At 38.4% G+C, this 19041-nt stretch overlaps 1 protein-coding gene across 3 annotated transcripts in view; it reads right to left on the bottom strand.

Moving 5' to 3' along the window:
* Positions 1-19041, bottom strand: part of Sclt1 (sodium channel and clathrin linker 1) — a 133667-nt gene that overhangs the window by 36722 nt on the left and 77904 nt on the right. For all 3 annotated transcript variants that reach the window (XM_021226894.2, XM_005069675.4, XM_013113044.3), the window contains 4 exons: positions 18199-18273; positions 15816-15961; positions 3067-3259; positions 632-828 (listed from right to left, as the gene is read on the bottom strand). In XM_021226894.2, coding sequence (XP_021082553.1) covers positions 632-828; positions 3067-3259; positions 15816-15961; positions 18199-18273 — 611 coding nt within the window. The remainder of the gene's footprint in view (positions 1-631; positions 829-3066; positions 3260-15815; positions 15962-18198; positions 18274-19041) is intronic.

Here is a 19041-nt window from a genome sequence, read left to right as displayed (position 1 = left end):
GTGCACATCACCATGCTTAGCAACTTAATTGGGTGCTGGGGATCTGAATTTGGGTCTTCATAATTGGGCAGCAAGTGCTTTAACCACTGAGCTGTCTCATTGGCTCCAAGCTTAATATTTTATAGTGCTTCTATAAATATTTTCTGAATAAAAATATAACATCCAGACTTACACTCTTGGTTGTGTAATATGTGCATGCATATGTGTTTGTCTGTGTGTGCAGGTAGGGGGCAACCATGGGTGTCATCTACTATTTTTTTTTTTTGAGACAGTCTCTCACTGATTAGGAATTAAATAAGTAGGCAAGGATGGCTGGACAGTGAGCCCAAGTATTTATCTGTCTCTCCATGGTATAACAAGCACATGCCACCAAAACTAGTATTTTTTTTTTTTATATGTGGGTTCTGGGGATCTAATTCCCATGCTTGCTAGTGTTTTACTGAGAGTTATCACCTACTCCTCAGAATTATACATTAAACAAACAAACAAACCAAACAGGAGAATAATAAACAATAGGTTTAAATCACTTCGTCTGTAAAACATCAATTCTTAAATAATTATGAATGGTAAACTTACTTTGTGTTGCTGGTTTGTAAAACAAGTATCAAGCAACTACAAACAGTGGACCTACTTTAGACTGCTGATCGTCATTTCTGCACTTTCAGTAAGTTTCTTTGTTTCTTCTTTCCACCGACTGGCTGCCTTTTGTTGAACTGCCAGTAGATGCCTCAGTTCAACAATGGAATTCCGATTACTGTCCTCCATCTCTCTCAACTGAACTTCAAACCCATGTTCCTTTATTGAGAACTGATGCTCCATTGTACTGACCTAAGGAGTAAAAGAAACAGTTACTTTCCTCTCAGGATTCTAGAAGCTATGTCAGTCAATGTCATACACAAAAAGAGTAATCCATTGTCCTTATGAGATTTAGAAACCTTTTGGTGAGGCATCCAAGTAAGCAATTTATCTCCACTGCAAATGAAATCTATGTATACTTTATAAAGAAAACACAACTACCATGGACTGTGTATGTGATTTTTTTGAGAAGGACTTACTTTGTAGCCCTGGCTATCCTGGAACTTACTCTGTAGTTCACGCTAGCCTTTAACTCAGAGATACACCTGTGTCTGCCTCCCAAGTGCTGAAATTAAAGCTGTGTGTCCCTATATTTTAAGTTTGTAAAGTAGCACAAATTACTTTGCATATATGGTATGATGAAATGTCATTTTATCTTTTAGATATGGATCTAATTTAACTAGTATTATAATTATAAAGAACCACAGTGTTCTGCTACAAAATTAGGTTGTCATTAAAACAAAATTATTTCTGGACTTTAGTTTGTGCTACTGATCAATATGATTTAATTTTGATGCTGACAATACTATCTAATTACTGTAGTTTTATACAGATATGGTTCTTTTTCATATTTTACAGAGTAAAAATCTTTATAAGACACATGACTATTTTTTCATTTCTGATTTCATATTCTTATGAATGCCTACAGCCCTGGATACCTGAAACAGAAGACAGTCAGTAATTGCATGTTGACAGGAATTAGGTCAGAACATGACATCTTATGATTCCTTGCAGCAGTAATAAACAAAGTGAAACAACAGTACTGCTACTTTATATCCTCACCGTGAGCCTGGAAGATGAAGATCTTTTCTATAAAAAGCTAGTGGCATTTACAAAAATATAATGGAATGGAGGGAGATAAAAGAGATGTTGTTGGAAGAATACCATGTGTTTCTTAAAGTGCCTTAGATGGATTATCACAGGGTAAAGGAAGAGGAAAGGGGAGAGAAAATAAAAGGTAAGGATTTTCTCAGATGAGACTTTTGCCCTGTGCATTCTTCTTGCTGCTGTTTTTACACTAGCTAGGAGGGGCTCTCAGCGAAAACTGATGGAACATCCTCTTACTGATCTTGAAGAAATTCAATGTCTAAGATGCTAATGAAGGAGAAAGGATGGCAGACTATAAAGCTGTCTAAGTTACAGTTCTGCTAGTGCTTCACATATTCCTTTGGCAGGAAGATCAGTTTGTTGTATGGCTGGAAAACATATATATATATATATATATATTTAAATTGTATATATAGAGAGAAGATAATCAGGTTCAGGAACGCTTAATGAGGGATGGGAACATGAGGGAATGGGATGGCCGATACGCAGGAGGCACGGAGGGAGGGGGTGAGTAATGAAGGAGATATTTTGATAGAGGGAGCCATTGTGGTGTTAGGGAGAAATGATCCCAGCTAAGACTCCTAGCACTAGAGGAGAGGGTACCTGATCTGGAATTCCCCTATAATCAGATTGGTGACTACCCTCCTTGTCATCACAGAACCCTCATCCAGCAACTGAAGCAGATGCAGAGATCCACAGCCAAGCTCCAGACCAAGCTCCTGGAGTCCAGTCTAAGAGAGGAAAGAGGGATTGTATGAGCAGAGTGTGGGGGTGGGGAGTTAGGGGTGGACAAGATTACAAGGACGGTGAAACCAACAGAGATAGCTGACCCGAGGTTGTGGGAGCTCAGGAACTCTAGACTAGCAGCTGGGGAGCCTGCATGGGACCTAACTAGGCTCTCTGTATGTGTGAGACAGTTGTGTAGCTTGGTCTGTTTGAGGGAGCCCTGGCAGTGGGACCAGGATCTGTTCCTGGTGCCCAAACTGGCTTTCTGGAACCCATTCCTTAGGGTGGGTTGCATTGTTCAGCCTTGATGCAGAGGGGAAGGGGCTTGGTCATGACTCAACTTAATGGGCCAGGCTTTGTTGACTCCCTATGAGAGGCTTTAGAGGAGTGGATGGGGATGGGTTGTGGGGGTAGGTGGGATGGAGGTGGAGAAGGGGAGGGAGGGGAAACTGTGTTAGAATGACTGCTAAGTTCCACTGATTAATACTTTGAGTTATGATTTTGTATTATTTGATGAGAAGGTGCACACATCTGAGTGCATGGATGTGCATGCATACACACATACACAGAACCTGAAGAATGTTTCACTAGGAATCTAATGAATATTCTCTATACCTTGATCTTGCCAAGAATACATTTAACTCATTTTGAAAATACCTTTAATTTTGCTTTTTTTTGGGCCTCCAGAGCAATTTTTCTTAAATCTTCAGTTTCCTTCTGTAGTTGCTCATTTTCTTGCTGAAGCTTCAGCCTTTGCTCACTGACAAATCCACAGTTCTCCCTCTCAGACTCCAGTACAGTTTGAAGTTTCTGGATCATTTCATGGGAACGTGATATCTCTTCTGAAGAACTTTTTTTTTTAAACAGATGAAAGAGAACACAAAAGATAAAGACGTGTACATTTTACAGTTTAGACTTTTGTTTTCATTATTCAGAATCACTTCTTTTCACTTCATCATGGTGTTGGATATTGAGCCCAGGACTATATCTACTTTTTACTTTAGATTAATGTGGTTTCAAAATGTACACAATACCAGGTAAATGCATTTAATTTAACAATTTAAGAAAGCTGACCTGATTTAGAAAATCAATGTGAAATTTCTTCTAATTTTTCCCTAATGTTGAGAATTGTTACCTCAAGAGAACAATGTGAACCCAATAGTGAACAGATGAAGCAGCTGCTAATCAAACTTTTACTTAATGTTAGTACCATAGGACAACACAGCAGCTTACAAGTTAAAGTAAAATCAATCTTGAGAAACAGTGAAGGTGGTATTCTGAAACTAGAACTGGGCTAGAGAATGCAAACTCAAAAGGAATCTTCTGAATGAAGTGATCATAAGCAAATATTTATCAAGGATAGCCTGACTATACATGGAAAGCACCCACTACTTTCCCATGGGTTGGTGAGCACACAAGAAATGATGCTGGAGAGAAGCACATGGCTGTTGAGAATTTCTGGAAGATTTGGGATCTCCCATTGCATCATCAAAGCAAAAGAACCTCACTAGGAAGAAGTCTACTTAATATAAAGATGGATTATCCCTTGTCCTTTGTGGAACATTTAAAATTCTAAAAGGATGATTTTACATGTTAGGAACAAGGAAGTTTTTTAGCCATTGCTCATAACCCATGTGCTGCACATGAAAACTCATAATGAGAATGAATTCACACTGAAAAGAATTAGTATGGAAATATGCAAAATGGGAAATTCTTTAGATAAATCTTTTCCATAATTTTAAAGGACTCACATAGAAAAAAAGCATCATTATATAATGTGGTGGTTTAGAGAATGGCCTCCATAGATTTGAATGCTTAATCCTTAGTTGGTAGAATTGTTTGGGAAGGATTAGGAGGTGTAATAGTTGTGCTGAGGAGGTGTGTCACTGGGGATGAGCTTTGAGATTTCAAAAGCCCACGAGGCCCAGTTAGCTCTCTTTCTGCCTCCTGCCTATGGATCAGGATGTAACTTTCAGCTACTATTCCAGTGGTATGCCTGCCTGCCTGCCCATGATGGTGATCAAGAACTAATTCTGTGACACTGTAAGCAAGACCCAATTAAATGTTTTCTTTTGTAAGTTGCCTGGGTCATGGTGTCTCTTCATAGCAATAGAACAGTAACTAAGAAACTAATCAATGTAAGTCTTAAGATGCTGTCTTCTGTTTATGCTGGTAGAAAAACTTCATGCATGTCAAGAATACTAGAAAGACTTTTTATATCAACCACGATCCTTAATATACACCAAAAAACATAGAGACAAACCAGTGTTTACAAATCTTTAACCAGACTAATTCAAGGAAAGAGAATGCTGTGTTTTTGTTATCATTCAATTCTAGAAAATATTCTACTTCTGTCTTGATTTCTTTGATGACTAATGAAATAATGCTCAATTTCTATGAGTTTGTGTACTCTCAGAAGATCTAATTAATAAAAGTTTAAAAGGGAGACAATGTCGAAGAATATTATTTTAAGGTGTGTGATTTTTGCTCATGCTGCATTTGTTTAACTTTGTGAAGCTGTGATTCTTTGCCTTTCTCAAGCACCTGATAGTCTAATAAAGTGCTGAATGGCCAAAGGCAAGGCAGGAGCAAGGTCGGGCAGGGCTGGCAGACAGAAAGTATAAATACAAGGAGAAACAAGAAAGAGGGAGCAATGAGAGAACAAGGGGAGGAGGACATCAGGGGCTAGACACCCAGCCAACAAGCAAGTAAGAGTGAAAGTAAGATATACAGAAGATAGAGAAAAGATAAAAGCCCTGAGGCCAAAGATAGACAGGTTAATTTAAGATAAAAAAAGCTGGCAAGAAACAAGTCAAGCTAAGGCTGGGCATTCATAAGTAAGAAAAAGCCTCCTTTGAGTGCTGGGTGGTGGGTTCCCCCAAAAGAGACAAGACAACAAAACAACAATAAACACCAATGACATTTAGAGCTTCACTAGAACATATTTGGAAAAAAAAAATCTATGTTCTAATGAATTGGAAAAATCTAGAAAAACTTTTAGAAATGACCTACCAAAATTAAACCATAAGATAGATAACTAAAATAGATTTGTAGTAATGAAAACGTATCAGTGATAAAATTTTTCTCATTTAGAATTCTCAATAGAGGAGTCTAAAATGGCTGTAAGGCACTTGAGAAAGTGCTCAACATCCCTAGCCATCAGGGAAATGAAAATCAAAACAACTCTGAGATACCATCTTACCTGTGTCAGAATGGCTAAAATCAAAAACACCAACGACAATTTATGATGTAGAGGATATAGAGAAAGGGGAACACTCCTCCATTGCTGGTGGTCTTATAGCCACTTTGGAAATCAGTATGGAGATTCCTCAGGAAAATGGGAATCAGCCTACCACAAGACACAGCAATTCCACTCTTAGGCATATACCCAAAAGATGCGCATTCATACAACAAGGACATCTGTTCCTCTATGTTCACAGCAGCATTGTTTGTAATAGCCAGAACTTGGAAGCAACGTAGATACCCCTCAACTGAAGAGTGGATAGAGAAAATGTGGTACATTTACACAATGGAATACTATTTAGCAGAAAAAAACAATGGAATCCTGTAATTTACAGGCAAATGGATGGTACTATAAGAAACCATCCTGAGTGAGGTAACCCAGTCACAAAAGGACAAACATGGTATGTACTCTCTCATATATGGATTTTAGACATAGATCTGGGGAGTGCCAGCCTACAATCCCATGGCCAGAGAGTCTGGGAAACAGAACTTTTATCCAATGACTGATGGAAGCAGAGGCAGACTCCCACAGCTAAACACTGAGCTGAACTCAAGGAATAGCTCAGTGACAGAGTGGGAGGACTGATGAGCAAATGGGTCAAGACTGAGCTGGTTTAACCCCCAGAAACAGCTGACCTGACAAGGGTTAGCTCTTGAATCCCAAGCTGATGCCTGGGAACCCAGCATGGGACCAATCAAGACCTCCTGAATGTGGGTGTCAGTGAGGAGGCCTACGCAATCTATTGAGCCTTGGGTAGTAGATCAGTATTTTTCCCTGGCACACAAATGGACTTTGGTTGTCCATCCCACAATGAGAGATGCACTCTCACCCTGGACTCTTGGGGGAGGGTCTAGGCCCTGCCCTGGATGAAAGACAGACTATGGACACCCACATGGAAGGCCTCAGCCTCCCTGGGGAAATGAGGGAATATTGAGGGGGGTTAGTGGGAGGACAGAGTAGGAGGAGAGCGAAAGGGAGAGGGCCCTGGGATTGACATGTGAAGCAACCTTGTTTCTAACTTAAATTTAAAAATAAAAATAGGACTGAATTCTACAGAAATTTAAAGAACCAATACCAATGTCACTCAAACTATTACATAAGATGGAAAGGGAAGGAACAGCATTAAATTTATTTACAAAGTCAGTATTATCCTGATATTAAAACCATATAAAGATATAACTCAAGGCATAAATTGTAATTTTCTTGCTGAACAAAGATCTAAGAAAGGAAATACTGGCCAACTGAGTTCAACTACACATCAAAAAGAACACTCAACATGACTAAGTCAACATGTTTATCTGCAAATGTAATACACTACAATTATAGATTCAAGAACTGAAACAATGCAATCATTTTGATTGATGCAGAAAGGCCTTCAACAAAGTTCAATATCCCTTGAAAAAAACCCCTAAAGAAACCAGGAATTCAAGGATCATACCTCAACACAATAAAAGCTACCCATGATAAAATAGCCAACATTATAATAAATGGGAACAGGTTTCATGCCATTTCCTTGAAAGTCAGGAATGAGACAAAGTGTCAGCTCTTTCTACTTTTATTCAATGTAGTGATTGGAGTCTTAATTAGAGTAGTAGAGAAAGTAATAAAAAGGATACAAATAGAAAAGGAAGGCACCAAGTTATTTCTATTTGCAGAGGTGTGATGTCATACAAAAGGGAACCTAACAATTGACACAAAACCTCTTTAGAACTGATACATACTTTCAACAAATCATCATGATACAAATATCAATGTAAGAAACCAGTAGCTTTCTTTATATACCAATATATAACAAATACTGAGAAACGTAAAGATAACAGTCTCTTAAAAAAAAAAAAAAAACCTTAATAATATGCCTGAGCAAGGAAGCCAAAGAACTCTACAAAGGAAAATGTAAAAATCTTGAAGAAGCCGGGCGTTGGTGGCACACACCTTTAATCCCAGCACTCTGTAGGCAGATGCAGGTGAATCTCTGTGAGTTTGAGACCAGCCTGGTCTACAGAGCGAGTTCCAGGACAGCTTCCAAAACAATACAGAGAAACCCTGTCTCGAAAAAACTAAAAAAAAAAAAAAATAATAAAAACAAACAAACAAACAAAAAACCCCCCCAAAACAAAAACACTTGAAGAAACTGAAGATACTAGAAGATAGGAAAAAAAAATTCTCAGGCTCATAGATCAATAGAATTAATATAGTCAAAGTGACTGAATTACTTTAAAGTCACATACATATTCAATGTAATCCCTTAAAAATTCTACTGGCATTTTTTCACAGAACTAGGAAAAAAGTGATAAAGCACAAAAGACAGTATCACAGTATCTTATTTCAAGTTATATTGCATAGTTGCAAAAACAAAAATAGCAATGCTTCTTGATAAAAGTTTCAAAAACTTGATCAGCCCCTCCAAGACCCCAACCCCAGCGAGTCCAGCTTCAGGTGAGATTGGGTCTCCGGCAGGGACCGCCCGCCCATCCCCCATCCCCCTTGATCTTCCAGGCCGCTCCTGGCATCCAGAAGACCCGCCCACACAGGAAAGACATCAGCCCCTCCAAGACCCCAACCCCAGCGAGTCCAGCTTCAGGAAAGACATCAGCCCTTCCAAGACCCCAACCCCAGCAAGTACAGCTTCAGGATACCTGCCCACACAGCAAAGAAGTCAACAATTCCAAGACCCCAACCCCAGTGAGACCAGCTTCAGGAAAGACATCAGCCCTACCAGGACCCAAACTCCGTGTCAGCATCCCCAGCTTCAGCTGCAGGAAGGAATAAGACCAGTGGAGATGGAAAGACCCCACCAGCACCCACTGAAAGAAGAGATGGGAAGAAGACAGAATAAGAGATCACTCAGCAATAGAAACACGAACATGACCCAACCAGAATCCAGGGATCCAACCCCAGCAAGACCCGAAAAGCACTACATAGACGAAAGAGAGGAGACAGACCTTAAAAATTATTTCATGAAGATGATGGAGACCCTCAAAGAAGAAACGAGGAAATCCCTTAAAGAAATAGAAGAAAAAACAAACAAAAAAATCCATGAAATGGGGGAAAAATTCAAGAAATAAACAAATCTCTCAAAGAATCTAAAGAGCACCAAGAAAGAACAACCAAACAAATTAAGGAAACAACTCAAACAGTTGAAGGATTGAAAGCTGAAATAGAAACGATAAAGAAAACACAGAATGAAGGGATGCTGGAAATGGAAAAGCTGGGTAAACGATCAGGAACTACAGATGCAAGTATCACCAATAGAATACAAGAGATAGAAGAGAGAATCTCAGGTGTTGAAGACTCATTAGAGGATATAGAGTCGTCAACCAAAGAAAATCTCAAAGCCAACAAATCCTTAACACAAAATATCTAGGAAATATGGGACACCGTGAAGAAGCCAAACCTGAGAATAATAGGTATAGAAGAAGGTGAAGAAATTCAACTTAAAGGTACAGAAAACATATTCAACAAAAATCATAGAAGAAAACTTCCCTAACCTAAAGATATGCCTATGAAAGTACAAGAATCTTACAGAACACCAAACAGGCTCGACCAGAAAAAGAAGTCACCTCGCCATATAATAATCAAAACATCAAAACTACAGAGTAAAGAGAAAATATTAAGAGCAGCTAAAGAAAAAGGCCAAGTAACATACAAAGGCAGACCTACCCGAATTACACCTAACTTCTCAATGGAAACGATGAAAGCCAGAAGATCTTGGACAGATGTCCTACAAACGCTAAGGGAACAAGGATGCCAGCCCAGACTACTATATCCAGCAAAGCTCTCAATTACCATAGATGGAGAAAACAAAACCTTCCATGGCAAAGCCAGATTTAAACAATACGTATCCATGAATCCAGCTCAACAGAAAATGCTAGAAGGAAAACCTAGAGCCAAAGAAGATAACTACATTCACAAAGACACAGGCAATATATAATCACACTTTAGAAAACACCAAAAAAAAAAAAAAAGGGAGGAGAAACTACACAAAATAACTTCACTAACAATAAATCAAGCACAAACAAGGATCATCAATCAATGGTCATTAATATCCCTCAATGTCAACGGCCTCAACTTGCCTATAAAAAGACACAGACTAGCAGAATGGATACGAAGACAGAACCCTTCCTTCTGCTGCATACAAGAAACACATATCAACATCAAAGACAGACGTTATCTCCGAGTAAAGGGTTGGGAAAAGATCTTCCAATTAAACGGCCCCAAGAAACAAGCGGGTGTAGCAATCCTAATATCTAACAAATTAGACTTCAAATTAAAATCAATCAAAAGAGATGAAGAAGGACACTTCATATTCATCAAAGGAAAAATACATCAAGACAAAGTCTCAATTTTAAACATCTACGCCCCAAATACAAAGGTACCTACATTCGTGAAAGAAACATTACTAAAGCTCAAAATGCACATAAAATCTCACACACTAATAGTAGGAAATTTCAACACCCCGCTCTCACTGCTAGACAGGACCTCCAGACAGAAACTTAACAAAGAAAAAAAAAGAACTAATAGAAGTTATGACCCAACTGGGTTTAACAGACATCTATAGAACATTCCACCCAAATACAAAGGGATATACCTTCTTCTCGGCACCACATGGAACCTTCTCTAAAATTGACCACATAATAGGAAACATAGCAAATCTCCACAGATACAAAAAAATTGGAATAACACCCTGCATCTTATCAGACCACCATGCATTAACATTACAATTCAACAATAACACAAATCGCAGAAACCCTACAAACTCATGGAGATTGAACAATGCACAATTGCACCATCCCTGGGTAAAGGAACAAATAAAAAAAGAAATTAAAGACTTCCTCGATTTCAATGAGAATGAAGACACAACATACACAAACTTATGGGACACTCTGAAAGCAGTGCTAAGAGGAAAGTTTATAGCACTAAGTGCCCACATGAAAAAACTGGAGAGCAGTCATACTAGAGAATTAATAGCACAGCTGAATGTTCTAGAACAAAAAGAAGCAAACTCCCCCAGGAGGAGCAGACTCCAGGAAAGAATCAAACTGAGGGCTGAAATCAATCAAGTAGAAACCAGAAAAACACTGAGAAGAATCAATGAAACAAAGAGTTGGTTCTTTGAGAAAATCAACAAAATAGATAAACCTCTGTCCAAACTAACCAAAAGACAGAGGGAGAGCATGCTAATTAACAAAATCAGGGATGAAAAAGGGGACATAACAACAGACTCTGAGGAAATCCAGAGAATCATCAGGGCATACTTTGAAAATCTGTACTCCACAAAATTTGAACATTTAAAGGAAATGGACAATTTCCTGGATAGATATCACTTGCCAAAACTAAATCAAGAACAGATAAACAATCTAAACAGACCTATAACCCCTAATGAAATGGAAGCAGTCATCAAAAGTCTCCCAAATAAAAAAAGCCCAGGCCCAGATGGCTTCAGTGCAGAATTCTACCAGAAATTCAAAGAAGAGCTAATTCCAATACTCCTCAAAGTATTCCACACAATAGAAGCAGGAGGCTCACTGCCAAACTCTTTGTACGAGGCTACAATTACCTTGATACCCAAGCCACACAAAGACACCACTAAGAAAGAGAACTATAGACCAATTTCCCTCATGAACATCAATATAAAAATACTCAATAAAATACTCGCAAACCAGATTCAAGAACACATCAGAAAAATCATCCACCATGATCAAGTAGGCTTCATCCCAGGAATGCAGGGATGGTTCAACATTAGAAAATCTATCAATGTAATTCACCATATTAACAATCTGCGAAAGAAAAACCACATGATCATCTCACTAGATGCTGAAAAAGCCTTTGACAAAATCCAGCACCCCTTCATGATAAAGGTCCTAGAGAGATCAGGGATAACAGGAATGTACCTGAATATAATAAAAGCAATATACAGTAAACCAACAGCTAACATCAAACTAAATGGAGAGAAACTCAAAGCAATTCCTCTAAAATCAGGAACAAGACAAGGCTGTCCACTCTCTCCATATCTCTTCAATATTGTACTTGAAGTTCTAGCTACAGCAATAAGACAACAAAAGGAGATAAAGGGGATACAAATAGGAAAAGAAGAAGTCAAACTTTCACTATTTGCAGATGATATGATAGTTTACATAAGTGACCCAAAAAACTCCGCAAGGTTACTCCTAGAGCTGATAAACACCTTCAGCAGTGTGGCAGGATATAAGGTAAACTCAAAAAAATCAGTGGCCCTATTATATACAGATGATGTAGTGACTGAGAAAGAAATCAGAGAAACATCACCCTTTATAATAGCCAAAAACAACATCAAATATCTGGGGATAATGTTAACCAAGGAAATTAAAGACCTGTATATCAAGAACTTTGTGTCTTTAAAGAAAGAAATCAAAGAAGATACCAGAAAATGGAAAGATCTCCCATGCTCTTGGATTGGTAGGATCAACATAATAAAAATGGCAATCTTGCCAAAAGCAGTCTACAGATTCAATGCAATCCCTATCAAAATTCCATCACAATTCTTCAAGGACCTGGAAAGAACATTAATCAACTTTATATGGAAAAACAAAAGGCCCAGGATAGCTAAAACATCCCTATACAATAAAGGAACTTCAGGAGGCATTACCATACCTGACTTCAAGCTCTATTATAGAGCTATAGTCCTGAAAACAGCTTGGTATTGGCACAAAAATAGGCAGGTAGACCAATGGAACCGAATCGAAAGCTCTAATTTTAACCCACACACCTATGAATACTTGATTTTTGACAAAGAAGCTAAAACTGTACAATGGATAAAAGAAAGCATCTTCAACAAATGGTGCTGGCATAACTGGGTACTGCTATGCAGAAGACTGCAGATAGATCCATGTTTATCGCCTTGTACAAAACTTAAGTCCAAATGGATCAAAGATCTCAACATAAATCCAGCCACACTGAAACTTTTAGAAGAGAAAGTGGGAGATACACTTCAACAAGTTGGTACAGGAGACCACTTCCTAAACATAACACCAGTGGCACAGGCACTGAGATCGACAATTAACAAATGGGACCTTCTGAAACTAAAAAGCTTCTGTAAGGCAAAGGACACAGTCAAAAAGACAAAAAGGCAGGCCACAGAATGGGAAAAGATATTCACTAACCCTACATCTGACAGAGGGCTAATCTCCAAAATTTACAAAGAACTCAAGAAACAAGTCTCCAAAACACCAAAGGATCCAATTAAAAGGTGGGGTATAGAGCTAAATAGAGAATTCTCAGTAGAGGAGGCTAAAATGGCCAAGAGACACTTAAGAAAGTGCTCAACATCCTTAGCCATCAGGGAAATGCAAATCAAAACAACTCTGAGATACCATCTTACTCCTGTCAGAATGGCAAAAGCACCGAAGACAATTTATGCTGGAGAGGATGTGGAGAGAGAGGGACACTCCTCCACTGCTGGTGGGAGTGCCGACTCATACAGCCTCTTTGGAAATCAGTATGGAGATTCCTCAGGAAAATGGGAATTAATCTACCACAAGACCCAGCAATTCCACTCTTAGGCATATATCCAAATGAGGCAAGTTCATACAACAAGGGCATCTGCTCCACTATGTTCATAGCAGCATTATTTGTAATAACCAGAACCTGGAAGCAACCTAGATGCCCCTCAACTGAAGAGTGGATAGAGAAAATGTGGTACATTTACACAATGGAGTATTACTCAGCAGAAAAAAACAATGGAATCTTGAAATTGGCAGGGAAATGGATAGCACTGGAAGAAACCATCCTGAGTGAGGTAACCCAATCGCAAAAAGACAAACATGGTATGTACTCACTCATATATGGATTTTAGACATGGATCAGGATAGTGCCAGTTTGCACTTCCACTGATAGAGAGTCTGGGAAACAGGAAAGAACCTAAAAGATATGCATATATGCATAGTACCCAAGAGAAGAGGATGGAGACAAGATCCCTTGAATGGATGGGGAACACGGCGAGGGGTGGGTGGGAGTGGGACCTGGGAAGAAGAGAGGGGGTGAAGAAGAAGAGAGTTGGTCATGGGGGAACAGGAAGTTGAGGGGGTGGGGGTAGAATAGGGGGGAAGAGGGAATCATAGGATCGAATACAGATCAGGCACCAGAGCGACCTCGAGTGATCTAAAGGGATAACACCAATTGGTAAGCTAAGCAATAGTGGAGAGACCACCTCGAATGCCCATTCCTGATAATGAACTTGATGTCTATAACCATCTGGGAGCCTTCATCCTGTGACTGATGGAAGCAGAGGCAAACACACAATTAATCCCTGAACTGAACCCAAGGAACCCAGTGACAGAGAGAGAGGAGTGATGAGCAAATTGGCAAAGAATGGGCTGGCAAAACCAGCAGAGACAGCTGATCTGAACAGGGGAGAGCTCTTGGACCCCAGACTGACAGTGGGGAGGCCAGCATGGGACTGATCTGGACCCCCCAAATGTGAGTGTCAGCGAGAAGGCCTGGGCAACCTATGGGGCCCTGAGCTGTGGATCAGTGTCTATCCCTGGTATACAAACAGTCTTCGTGTGCCTATAGCACAAAGAGGGATGCTCTCTCAGCCTGGACTCTTAGGGGAGTGCCTGGACCCTACCCAGAGTAAAATGACAGACTCTAGATATCCCCTATGTGGAAGGATTTGGCAATAGGGTGGGAGAGTGGGGGGGAAGGGGAGTGCGGGAGGAGGCGAGGGAGAGGGAACTGGCATTGACATGTAAAACAAGCTATTTAAAATTAAAATAAAAAATGATAAAAAATAAAAAAAAAGCTTCAAAAACTTTATAGGAAAAAAAAACCAAACCAAACTAAAACATAAAATCTCTTCAATAAGTGGCACTGGGAAAATTGGATAGTCACAGGTAGTATAAGGAAACTTAGGTCCCTTTCTTTCAATTTGTACAAAAATCAATTAAAGTAAATTAAAGACTTTGATGTTTAAAATTGTTAGGAGAGAACATACAGAAAATACCTCAAGATAGCGGCATAGCAAGGACTATCTGAAAAATACTGTAATAGCTTAGGAAATAATATCAAGAATTTATCTAAGAGATTATATGACATAAAATAAACTATAAATGATAACCAGGCTTCAGATTGTTCAAAAACATCTTTGCTAATAATTTATCTAGTAGAGGATTAAAATCTAGTATACATAAAAGTACTCAAAAAATGAAACAAAACAACTAAGTAATACAAAACTAATTATCTGATCAGTAAGTTGGTTAATGAACTAAATAGACCTCAAAGGAAACATAAATGGTCAGTAAATATACGAACAAATATTCAACATCCTTAACCATCAGGGAAATGCAAACTAAAATTGCTTTGAGATTTCCATCTCACCTGAAGAAAACAAAACAAGAGCTGGCCAGGCTGTGAGGAAGGAACAGTCCTTAGTCACTGATGGTTGGAATGTAAACTTGTCAGCCACTATGGAAATCAGTATGGAAATCTCCAAATTAAAAAAAAAAAAAACAACAATTATCTAATCCAACTAAGAGGCATATACATGTACATGTAAAACACATACACATATTCTAAATCAACATACCACAGAGATACTAGCACAATCTTTGCATCTCCATTCACAATAGCCAAGATGGAAATTGAACCAGCCTAGTTGTTCACCAACAGATGAATGGATAATGAAAATATACATACAGTAGTATTTCATTCAACAATAAAGAAAAATAAAATAATATTTGCAAGGAAGTTGATGTAACTAGAAATCTCCGTGCCAAGCCAAGCAAGCCAGACCAAGATAATTATCACTCTGTGTATATATCGTGTGTGTATATGTGTGTGAGATGGAATGGAATTCTGAGGGCGCTAGGAAGATATACTAGGGGAGGGAGAGGAAAGCTGAAATGGGCTACTATTTAGTGGGTGTGAAGGAAACCAAACAAAGTAGAAGGGGACACAGAGGAGGGCAGTTGTGGGAGGGGAACAAATTACAAGATTATGACTCATGAGTATGAAATGCAATCACTAAATGCATTATTTTGTATGCCAACTTAAAATGAATAAAAATAGAAAGTATAAAAAGAACATATTTGGCTGTTTTTATAAATTCTATAAAAAGGTAAATAATTCACTAATACCCATGTGAATGCTTAAAATGTTAAAGGAGGAATTCCACAAGAAAACTTACTTAATTTCAAGTTGTTTTATTCTATTTTCTGCACTCTTTAGTCTTAGCTGAAGATCATCTTTTGAACGTTCTGCAGCAAGACATCTTTGGTGCATTTCTTCCAGTTTTCTGTAATCACCTTCATCCTGCTTGCCTTCACGGTAAATCTGAGGAAGAGACTTATAAACATTATCTTATAGGAAGAAATTAACTCAATAAATAAAAAATGCTGAGAAATAAAGTCATAACTGTGTTTTCATCTCTTTCTAAATTCTATAAACTGACAGCTAAAAAATATGAAATCATGCTTACTGTAAACTATTCAACTAATACAGAAATGTTAAACAGCTGCTGAAACTTAAAAAATGCTTTAAAATGTCAATTTAAAAACAACTAGTGGTAGGTCTGGGTATGTAGCTCAGTGGTAGGTCTGAGTATGTAGCTCAATGGTAGAGCCCTTGCTAACAATGTATAAAGCCCCGAATTTCACTCTAAACCATCAAGGAAAGAAGAAAGTGTAGCTATTTAGTGAATAATCTTCAAGAAATTCTTCTACAGAAATACTCAAGGTAGAGTGTGTTTTAGTGTAACTAGTAGATCTTAAAGTTCTAGAACTTTTCTCTAAGTTACCTGGGCAACCACATAGCTAAAACTGGAGTTACCTTTGTCAGGGGTAGTTGGTCAGCTACAGCCTGGGTTTCCTCTTATAGTACGGGGCCTAACTCCCTAGCAGGCCCTGAGGTCCAGGTCATATTTTCAGACAAATAGTTCATCTAACTGCCCTCCCAAGAAGACTGCTTTGCCAGGCCACCTATGCTATCCCCACTGGTAAGACTGCACCACCCTTTCCACAGAGGTGGAATAGTAGTATGTCAGCTCTCTTTGCTCAACCACTGAGTGTTATTGCAGTCCTACAGTGCTATGGCCTTGGTTCACTGCTGTGTGGATAATGGAGAACTGATTGCTGTGTCTTCTAAGTTTTGCACTGCACTAATACATATGCCATGTAATATTAAAAAATCCATCCTAAAGCCTGATATATAGCTGTTAGCCTTCTAAATAGAACTTACATGACATGAAGGAAATCTGGAAAGATCTACTTTAGAAGGGTGGCAACCAAAAAGTGTCTACCTTGAACACATGTGCATATGCTTATTTGCCCAAATGAAGCTATATTCTAGGCTCTACTTTGCAAATTACTGTTTTACTACCTGACTTTGTCATTATTTTCGACAACATGGATATATCACATACTTTGAATGTCATAAAGTTTGCCTTCCAAAGTCAAATACTGACTTCATTGCTTAGTGTTTTTTAGTGCTGTATAAGGTACTTAGCCTTCCTATGCAAGTTACAAACATAGCACTTTAAACATGGTAAGTGTTCATATTTGATGGCTTTTTCTTTCTCAAGGCACTTTAAGACAGTGGGATATTCACTGCTAATGAAAAAGCATGCAACTATTTTTTTAAGATGTAGTTTTTGTTTCAAACATCATTGGGGTAAGTATTTTATCTAATTATATTCTTTAAAATACTTTATCTTATGTGTATGAGTGTTTTGCCTGCATGTAGGGTTGCGTATCTTGTTGAGTGCCCAGTGGCCACAGAGGTCAGGACTGGGCACTGGATTCCCTGGAATTGGAGTTACAGATGGTTGTGAGACTCCATACATGTGCTAGGAACTGAACTCAAGTCTCTTGGAGAGCAGCCAGTGTTCTTAACCACTGATCTTTCTAGCTCCCTAGTTACTATATTCTTAAAAGGTAAAATTCTGGGGCAGAGAAATAACCTAGTAAACAGGCTGTTGTATAAATACCCACATAAAATCCCAGCTCTTGGGTAGCAGAAATTCGTGGTTTACCAGCTGAGTTGGTAAGTTTCAGTGAGGCATTATCTCAAGAAAATAAGGTGGAAGAAGACTGAGGAAGACACCAATGTTAACATCTGGTCTCTTTAAACACATGCACACATGTAAATCTGCACACACACACACACACACACACACACACACACACACACACACACACATAGAAACACATAGATGCACAAAGGTAAAATTCATAGCAATCCTATGATATTTTGGTTCATATCTATTACACCCCAGTCTAACCTCAATAAATTGGCATCAAGTTTAAAAAAAGAACACAAAATGAAAACTACTTTTGGAATGAGGCTAGCGCAATAAATGTAGATATTTAAGAAAGTTGTACCTTGAATTACAAAGTTCAAAGAATATGGGTATTCTTAGAAAGAAATGGCTGTAGGTTATATGAATATTTAAATGAGACTTCAGCTATATTTGAGTAAACACACTGCCCAGAGTACTTCCAAGGCCAGTGGGAGCACAGCAGGCAGCACTGGAGAAGCTGCAGTTCCTCAAGGCAGCTGTCTTTCCTTCTTACCTTCTCAAGTTCTTCTTCCACTGCTCTTTTCCCTCTGATGGCTCGATCGATTTGACCTTGCTTTTCATCACAGTCCTATAAAATCAGGTCAAAATGCAAACAAATGTATCTGGTGAAATATTAAGGTGAGAAAAATGGAAAAGTAAAATGCTTTGTTTACAACAAGAATATTATAGCTACCTCATCAACTAAGTAAGATCATAGACTCCTTGTGTAAGTTCATAGTACTTACAACTAAGGAGAATTACTGGGCATAGTAATTGTCAACCTTCTAAAATGACCTATCCCAGGATTTCAGAAATTGCTTTCAGCTCTAGGATACCAAGAAATTAACAATAAGTAAGAGGCAGAGGCTGGAATACTCAAGGGAGAAAAAATTAGCCTTTTTTTGTGGGGGGATGTTACAGGTTCTCTTTTCATATAATATTACCAAATTATCTTGCAAAAGGAACTGGACAGTGTCACAATATTCCAAGGAAAACATCTGGCATAAAAAGTGTAAAATTCTATCAATTTTTCTTTTTTTTACAAAATACTCAGCATCCAGGGAAATCTATCAGCATGAGCACAAAACTTTGAAATATTTATACTTAAAAGACTGTGTGTCAAACATTTTACTTAATAATTTAGCAAGTGTATCAACTAATCAATACGATAATTTTGCCAAGATACTAAAAGCACAAGAATCAACCAGTGAGTTCTTCATAATTATTTTTCTACTTATTTGAGAATAAGCAGTTTTATTGTGAACATGCTTTGTTGACAGTATACCACTGAGATTCATTTTTTCATAATTACACAAAAGGCCTACCTCAGTGTTTCTAAAATTTAAAGCAAGCCTTT

This window comes from Mesocricetus auratus, unplaced genomic scaffold, assembly GCF_017639785.1.
Source record: "Mesocricetus auratus isolate SY011 unplaced genomic scaffold, BCM_Maur_2.0 Super-Scaffold_100011, whole genome shotgun sequence".
Classification (NCBI taxonomy): domain Eukaryota; kingdom Metazoa; phylum Chordata; class Mammalia; order Rodentia; family Cricetidae; genus Mesocricetus; species Mesocricetus auratus.
Note: the sequence above shows the minus strand (reverse complement) of the source record. Positions and strands in the feature narration are given on the sequence as shown.